Raw genomic sequence first — 8,752 nt, 5'->3', positions numbered from 1 at the left:
TTATCATGATGTTTGACAGCTAGAATTTAAATGCTTTAAACGGATCAATGTTTCCACCAGAAGTGGTAAATAGTGCACTTCTTCCTTAGAGGGAAAAGAGACTGCGATACACTGCTAGATGCTCTGTACGAGGTACAATATAACAGCTTAGCCAGCCCAGACGGGGCCAGTAGTTAGCCTTATGTACACAAGAGATGCGAAGACAGAGGCGAAACAGCAAAGCTTGCTAGACTTAGTGAAATTCTCTGGAATTATCATATTAGTGTTATGTTGTTTGTTTGGACCGATCCAAACTAAGCAGCTACGTATATCTAATTTGTGTTTGTGGACTACTTCTTGCGGCCCAGTGGCCGAGGTTTAGGAGTAAATCGATGGTTTGATTAAAATAAGTGAGGTTAGTTAGACTTCCTGTGCCCTTCGAATCTAAGAGTCGCAAGGCCAACCAGAGGAAACCTCCGGGAAGGAGGCACACGAGTCAGGCAGCTGTGTTCCGCCATTCCAGTTCTTTTGTTAAGCTAAGCAAGCTGTTCCTCTGGCCTGGGAGTTTCAGTATTCTGGAACCGCATATGATATGAGAGCACGTACTTGGTCCGCGATCTGACAATATACATGGAAGTGAGGAGAAAGCCACGATAGAGCCGCATTCCTTAGAAGCAGGGTTAAGCAAAATTTTGTTTATCATCCGGTGCGAGCACGACGGGCAGCAGTGCGGCCAGTCGAAGGGTCTTAATGACTTTTAATGCCAATAAGATGCAAAGTAGAATATATATATCTGGTGGTTGTACTTAAAGAAGAGGGGTATCATTCAAAATCCTTCACAGCTCCACGATGGTTTGTGGGTCTACACTGCAACCCAGGTGGTGAAAGAGTACTGTCACAAAACATGAACTGCGGCCTGGAATTACTTCGCGTGCTCATATTGACTGGTCCCTAAGTAACACTAAGCAAAAAAATATTCTTTTCAGGCTATTACAGAATGAATAGAAATCATCTCCTCGGGCTTCTGAGGATCTCAAAGGAGCTAACATGAGACGAAGCCAGAGCAGTCTCTGCGTGATGAGACATATTTGGCCGTAACCAGTTACCTTTCTACTAGTCAGGAACAAAGTGATCCATGTCTATTTAAGGCATATAACGCTTCCTCACAAAGAAATCTCATTCGTTCAAGTCGATCTGTACAATACGTATTATGATGAATATAATGTCACACACCCACATCATCAAGTTCTGCCTGTAGACAGATCTAATGAAACAGGAAGAGCAACTGCTGCCAGAGGGAGGGAAAAGAAGAGGAACTGTCTGTTGGATTCATTTTTTCGGAGTATAAGTATGTATTAGTTATTTTATATGACAGAGGCATCATACACCGTCTGGGTGGAGGATATTCACTTGGCGTTGCTTTTTATTTTTTATTATTTATATGCTGTTTTTCATATATATGCTTTTAACTTTCTTTTTTATTTCTTTAGTCTTTATCCTATATCATGTAATAGCTTTTTTATTTATTTTCGATTTACTTCCTATTTCATTCTTATTTCTATATGTTTATTATTTTTGTATCTTTCTTTTTGTTATATTATCGTGGTAATGTATATATTGTATTTGGTATTTTTGTTTTATTTCATCTCATTGGTTTCGCTGTGACAGTGTCATAGTACTATTATTTGTCATCACCTGTGTATTATATAATTATGTTTTTCTATATCCTTTTCTTTTCCTTTTTATCGCAATACCTATGTAGTTTTTTTGTTGCTTCATTCCTTTATATTATTAATATTTTTATATATTTCTTTTCCCTATATGAGTCTCTTTGATCTTATTATTTTGTTTTTTTTCTATTCTGTCTAAATTATATTTTATTCTTTATCCTTAATTCATTAGTTTGTTAGTCTGATGTGTTTTTGCCGGAGTTTTATTGCAGTCATCTTTTAACTTACTTTTCTATTAAAAATAAGTAAAAGAGAACAACGCTAGACAATAAAAAAGCAATATCAAAATGCTAATTTCTATATTAGAAATTATAAATGGATAAATAAAGCAGGTATAATTGTTAGTGCAAAGTAAAAATATAAGGTGCAGTGAACAGATAAAACATATAAGGTGCTTGGAGACTGTATTATTTTAACAGGATCTGAAACTGCAAAAGTGAACTTGCAACACAACAAAACTTTACAAAATGAAGACTAATTAAAAAATATTTAGTTTATGCTGGTGTTTGGGAGCCGCAGTGAGGGCTCTGTGCTTCCTGTTAGTCTTTTTAATTGGAGACCCTGTCAGACTCATCTACCGCCCCTGGCACTGAGTTTATTCACTTAGACCATCTGTATGTACCTTTAGTTGACAGCACTTGAACCCCACATGTAAAATAAGATTTTTTTTACTTATATAAATTGCTTAAGGCATATACATAAATGATATGAAGTACATATACTGACTACACTATACATTCACAGAACCTGACAGCTGCATTGTTATTCAACTGACTGACAAGTGATTGTATAAGTGCATGAAATGGTTATGATATGACTAAAACTTTGGTTCACTTTTCCAATTTCTGGTAGCAAAACAAAGAGCATCTGACTCAAATGAAAGATTTTTACCGCTGTAACACCTGCAGGGTGTAAACAGTAGTCGATGAATGTGTTGGGATGTAAACGCATATTAGAGTATTAAAACTCATTTGCTACTGGGTAGAAAATCTACTTTAGAGCTTAGTTAATTAATTAATTTTAGATAATTGACTAAGAACAAAGGCCAACCATTTGTTGCTTTCAACTAGTAAAATGTGGGAATTTACTCATGTTTCTATTTTATATAATAGCAAACACAATATGACTACTATGAAGATGTCACCTTGGGCTCTGGGAACTTGTAATGAGCATTTGTTTGTGTCTTTATTTTCTGGCAGTTTATAGATAGAAATGATTAATCAAAAAAAGAATCAATAGATAAAGCAATAATAGAAATTGTTAGCTGTAGCACTTTTCTGATTATTTTTTCTCAAATTCTAGCTCCTTCTCTTGACTGGCTAAACTGCTCTAACTCAGACTGTCTCCTCTTGTATCCAGGTCCCTACCACAGTAGAAATGTTCTGTTGCTACGGCCCGGTAGTGCCCAACGGCTATGGCGCATGTTACAACCCGCAGTCAGACCACATCATCTTCTGTGTGTCTAGTTTCTGGGAGAACACAGGGACGAGCTCGGCCGTTTTCGTCAAAGTCCTGAACGAGGGCCTCCTGGAAATCAGGGATCTGTGCAATAGAGGCAGTGCTGCAGCTACCAAACTGGCTGATTGCAGCCAGGGAGCCGGCCAGCCTCATAAATCAGGGAAGTAAGCCATACTGAGGAAGCACGCCCACTCAGCTGCTTCACTCAACACTCTTAGACTTAGACTTTAGCTTTAGACTCAGTAGTTGAGAGGCCTTCGTGTGTCTTTGTTGTCTGTGTAATAGTGTTCCTTTAACAACAAAATACAAAGCCTTAAAGTTCATAAACAGTATGTAAATATTAAAAAATGTGAATGAAAACTGGAAAACAGTTTTCTTTGATAGTGTGTGTAGACATTAGAATGATTTCGGGTCCAACATTGATCCTGCTTGACTCAGTAGACTGAGAGTAACTGGTCTGCTGCCTTTAGGAAACTGAAGCCATGCCCACTTTGTAGCACTGATATGATAGGGAAACTATCCTCTATCAGAGAGTGAACTGAGTGATCCCAATGTACATAGAGTAGTAACGTAATAGACATGACAGGATTCTGTAAAAAAAATAAAATCAAACAGTATATTTAAGTGACTTATAACAATTATGACATCCTGCAAATGTGATCCTGCCAACCTGTTTCACTTTGTGTGTTCAATAGACTGGATACTATAATATTCATTTTAATGTGCTAAAGTTATTTTTTACTCTTCAGCAGTTATGTGCAATTTTTGATTCCACTGACACCATAAGGTTGCCAAAGAGGTTGTGTGTATGTAAAGTCTGTCTGATGAGGCATTTTAAGATATTTACATAAAGATATGAATGAATAACTGAACTGTAAATGTAGAGGACTGATTCTAAGTAATGTGTTTAAAGGGAAAACATGATATGGTTTCAGTGGCACATTTGAAGTCATCTAGTTGTACTGTATGTATGTGTTCTATATTATGGCAATAGTTAATAAGTGTAATGAGTGCTACTTTATAAGCAAAATACAGTCCAGTGGTCACTGAGGCAAACCACTATGTTCATGTAATTTTTATTTGCACTTAGAGGTAGAATAAGGGTAGGGGTGTATTGTCATAGTGTAAGTTGTGCAATAATAAAATGGCAAGTGAAGTGAGGGTATATGTGCAATTTACCAAATCAATATTAGATGCATGAAGCTTATTTAATATTAAATTAACTATAGTTGCTATTTTTGATATTCAAAGATACCGGATAATATCTGTAACATTAGAATAAATTGGCAATCTGCTGTTTTGGTCCAAAATATCGATTTAAAATGTGCTGTGAATTATTCGACAAAGTATATTTGTATCAGTCTTGTTTTAATCTGTCATGTTACATCAAATCGAATCAGTGGTGAAAATGTGAGGATGTTGTTGTCCTGTGTCCAGATGACACTTGTTTGTCATGTATCTATTTATCATCAGCCAAAGTGAATGTGAACCATGTAGATCAAGAAAAGACTATAAGCGACAGACATGCATGTTTATTCTTACATACTAACTGTATTTTTATACTGTATGTTCACATGAAAAGCTTATATAATGATATATTAAATTACTGGTAAAGGGTACACATAAGTAACAAAAATGCCTTAAAATAAAGTGATGCAAACTGTTTTCCATCATTCCTGCCGGATGTGATATTCTGTAAGTGTTCCGTGTTTGTATTGTGTGTACCTCTGATGTTAATTTGATCGGTTTGTACTTGGTGTTTGCTGTCTAATCTCAGTGATACATGTAAAAGAATGTAATACTTGTTATGTGTTATTCAGTGAGTTTTCCCTTTGTCTCATTCATAAAATGTAACTAATAATCCCTGTGAGTAAATCAGGCTGTTATATTTACAGTATTGTTCCAGAGTATAGTATTATTATGGCCTGATAAATTAACGTTACACTCATCCATGATAACGTTTCTGCGAATGGTAATTAATGTGTTACACTCTATTGACAGGGAAAATATAGTGTTTTATTAAGTCATTATTGTATAATATTCAATGAATGTTCAGTAAAAACTAATATGTTTCTCATTATTAAAAGGAAAACAAAAAGGCTTATTTATTTTTTTAGGCTACAACAATATTTTGTTGATAGAGGCCAATTTAAATTGTAATAAAACTGTGGTGTAGCAAAAACTGATATTCAAGTCCATAAATAAATAAACCTCAAACAATTATATCTAATTGTGTCAGTGTTTTCTGTTAAAGCTGAAGCCTTGTGTGGCTAATTAAGTTATTTTGGTGGCACAGTATGGTACAATGGCCACAGAAAAATGAGGCCATCACAGTAAAAGTATAATGTTGTGTAGCTGTTGGGGTGAATATTTATATGTAGATTTTTTTATGATATGATGTTTTACAGCACACAGCATCAAGTAAAACAGAACAAATACAGTACAGCCTGATGGCACTGTGCAACCTTCCAGAATTTAGTTACTTCTGAATTCCACATTATCTAATATTATATATATATAATACAACCTATCTTGTATGTTGCTGTGCTCCAAATAAGAATGGATACTAACTTTTAAAGTCTACTAATTTTGTCACTGTTTCAGTGTAACTAAACTTTGAAACACACTTGGAACCTTGTTCGAATTAGTATGTAGTATGGTCTTGGGATGCAGCTTATTACTTCAATTCCTTGATGCAAGTATTTTTTTGCAATGTTACCTCAGTGTGTAAAGTCATATAAGAATTCCTGTGACTTTTACATCACTCTAGATCTACATCCATCATGCAGGTCATTTCAGGGCCGTGACTTGTTCACACTGGAATCAACATTTAACAAATAATGTGAACAGATCAAAAATCTGAATTGAGTGAAATGGCTTGCAGTGTGAATCAGATGTTGAGGGCCAATTCAATCACAGATGTTGCTCACTTGACAATATCTCAATAAAATGGCAGGCTACCTAAACTGCAACTGGTATGAGGTGATATGTCACTTTTTGTTTAATCTCTGGTCCAAATGCCTGGCATTGATCAATTCTGGTTCAATTGAATTGTTTATATCTTTAATGCTTGTTAACACTGGAGTAAAACAGAGTGTAATTCTGGCATTGTTACATACTGAACGAGGATATCATAAACACAAGAACAAATTCACTAACTTTAATTGTTATGAAAAATAATGCTAAGCTAACATGGCTATGAAGTAAACCCTAATCATGATCATCAGTCTCAAGTACAACTGCAGTTAGAGAAACAACTGAACTCATTTGCATAGAGTTGTCTGTTTGCAGTATGGCCACTTCACTAACACACTCCCAACAGATGGCCTCATTTCACTGGCATCTGATAAGGTCTTTGGGGAGAGACCCGAATTTAATTCTCCATTGGTTAAACTACTGAACCAGGTCGACCAAGTGCCCAAAAAACATTAAACATTTAGTCAAGCTTCCATGACCTGGTCCAATTAAATATGGAATACAAATTGGGATGAAAATAAATCATGTAAGCTTCTATGTATTAAATAGTTCAGTGTGTTAGTAGTAACAAGCACTAAACTGTCCAGTTCCAAGATATTGCTTCTCTTTGTCTCTGTATTTAGTGGCTAATATCGTATATCCTTCTGAAGATATGATCAACTTTTTGCCAAACACCCCAGTGTTTTTTTGCCAGAGCTCCCTGCATTGGCTCCATTCAAATAAATGAGAGGACCGTATTGAACATGGCCTTAGAGTCAAAGAAAGATTCATCCCATTTCACTGTATTAGTCCTTGCTAACTAACTGAAAGAGAACATAGATGTAATTTCTCCTATTGAGTGATGTCATCTGAACTCACCGCCATTCGAGGATGATTATCGGACAGTAATATCTCATGTTTCATAAACCTCTGTGCGTCATATTGTTTGTCCAGGCTGAATTTAGGTATTGAAGACCACAGTGGGGAAAATCTGTCACACTGCTGTGCAAGTCACCTCACTCTTCTAATGCCGGCTGTCCAACCACGAGTCTATCGACTGAACATTAAGCTGGGTAATCTAAAGCGAGTGCTGCCGGCGACCAGAGCTTTCACTGTGTGAGGAGCAGCTAGTGACAAGCCTTGGCGTTGAGATCAATGACGGAAGCCCACCTGGAGATGGATGATGGGAGTACATTACCACTAATAAGTGTTTGCCACGCTGCAGACGGAGACAGAGCCTTACCTGCTGGCTGCTATCGACTCGAGAGGGGAGCAGAGAGGAGCAGAGCTGTCCATCCAGATTCCCTCCTCCCTGCTTAGGGGCCTGCCAGAGTCCAAGAGAAATGAAAAGCCACTGAGGCTGGGTTACTACCTCAACTAAAAATGACAAAAGCAAAGCAGGGGTAGTGTCTAGGCAAGGACCCTCATACATAGCAACTTTCCCCTCAATAGATAGGATGCCTAGGTAGAGTGAGTTACAAGGAGATCCACCACCGTACAATGAGACATGGAAGTTAACCTCAGCAGGAATGGGTATTGAAAATCAGGAAATATGGAAACAGCAAATATCTTTAAACAACGACAATAGTTATTAAAAGAGCACACATGGCATCAATTGGTAAAAACTTAGTTCCCCGTTCTTACAGCTGACCAGTGGACATGCTCCAAAAAACCACGAGCATGTCAGCTCTCACAAATCACGTCATGTGCTGTGATCACTAATCAGTGTGTGGTCGTAATGAGCCTCCGTAATTGAACACATGTGCACATAAATCAAAGATAACAGCTATAAGATTACAATCTGACTCCATTCCAGCCAATTAGTTACACTGAACCTGTCATCCAAATGCGTTCCCCACACTGTTAATATATTAGGTAATTCGGAAGCCATGAGCAATGATGAAGCCATCTTTCCAAATGAAACTGAGCTTGACATTTTCCCTCCAAAATGGAACAGAGAAAAGATGCCCCATTGTCTTGTGTTTCAGATATTGACATTTAAGCGGAATTTCAAAGACAGTACCACTGCCATTCTTACAATCTTTCAATTAAGGCTGAGTCTACATTATAGCTGTCTGTTTTCACTCACAAAGGACTTCTGATAATGGCCATTCTGGCATTTATGAGGAAACTGCTCCCAGGGCAGAAGCTACATTTACACACCATCTTGGACGCCTAATTGGGCAAGAAGTGAAGCCCCATTAAAAAATAAGCCGCAATATAGTATATGCCAAGAGCTGAAACGAAGTACTTCCATGGAGCCTGTCCCATTTAAGTTAGATGTAGTTAAAATCACTGATTTGGCTTTGACAGAATCCTGTGAAATTCAGCATCATATAGTGACTGAGTGGCTTCCATCATTGCATTTTAAACAGGGAACGAGTTAGAATTAAGAAGTATGTGCAATTATTTTCCATTACATAAAAGACGAATAGCCAAAATAGAATGACTACAGTAGAATAACATCATAGGCACTGCAATTATTCTCGACTATAGTAATATTAAAATGACTGCAGTCATAATCGCACATTGTTGCATATCAGAATCACCAACTTTAAGCTCTTCACTTCAGCGGCTGTCAACAGTTTCTTTCAGCTGTTTTGATACCTTATAATGAGGCTCTGCTGGAT

The 8,752-nt window shown here is 37.0% G+C and overlaps 1 protein-coding gene across 1 annotated transcript in view; it reads left to right on the top strand.

Annotated features, from left to right (window-relative positions):
- Positions 1–3,583, top strand: part of LOC118333635 (choline O-acetyltransferase-like) — an 11,572-nt gene extending 7,989 nt beyond the window's left edge. The window contains 5 exon segments of the mRNA XM_035669372.1: positions 429–474; positions 966–1,024; positions 1,026–1,073; positions 2,754–2,779; positions 3,065–3,583. Of these exon segments, the coding sequence (XP_035525265.1) occupies positions 429–474; positions 966–1,024; positions 1,026–1,073; positions 2,754–2,779; positions 3,065–3,335 (450 nt within the window). The 3' untranslated portion in view covers positions 3,336–3,583.
- The last annotated feature ends 5,169 nt before the right edge of the window (positions 3,584–8,752 follow it).

Source organism: Morone saxatilis, unplaced genomic scaffold (genome assembly GCF_004916995.1).
Source record: "Morone saxatilis isolate NCDOM2014 unplaced genomic scaffold, NCSU_SB_2.0 Contig1, whole genome shotgun sequence".
Lineage (NCBI taxonomy): Eukaryota > Metazoa > Chordata > Actinopteri > Moronidae > Morone > Morone saxatilis.
The sequence above is the reverse complement of the archived record's forward strand: the minus strand, read 5'-3'. Positions and strand labels throughout refer to the sequence as shown.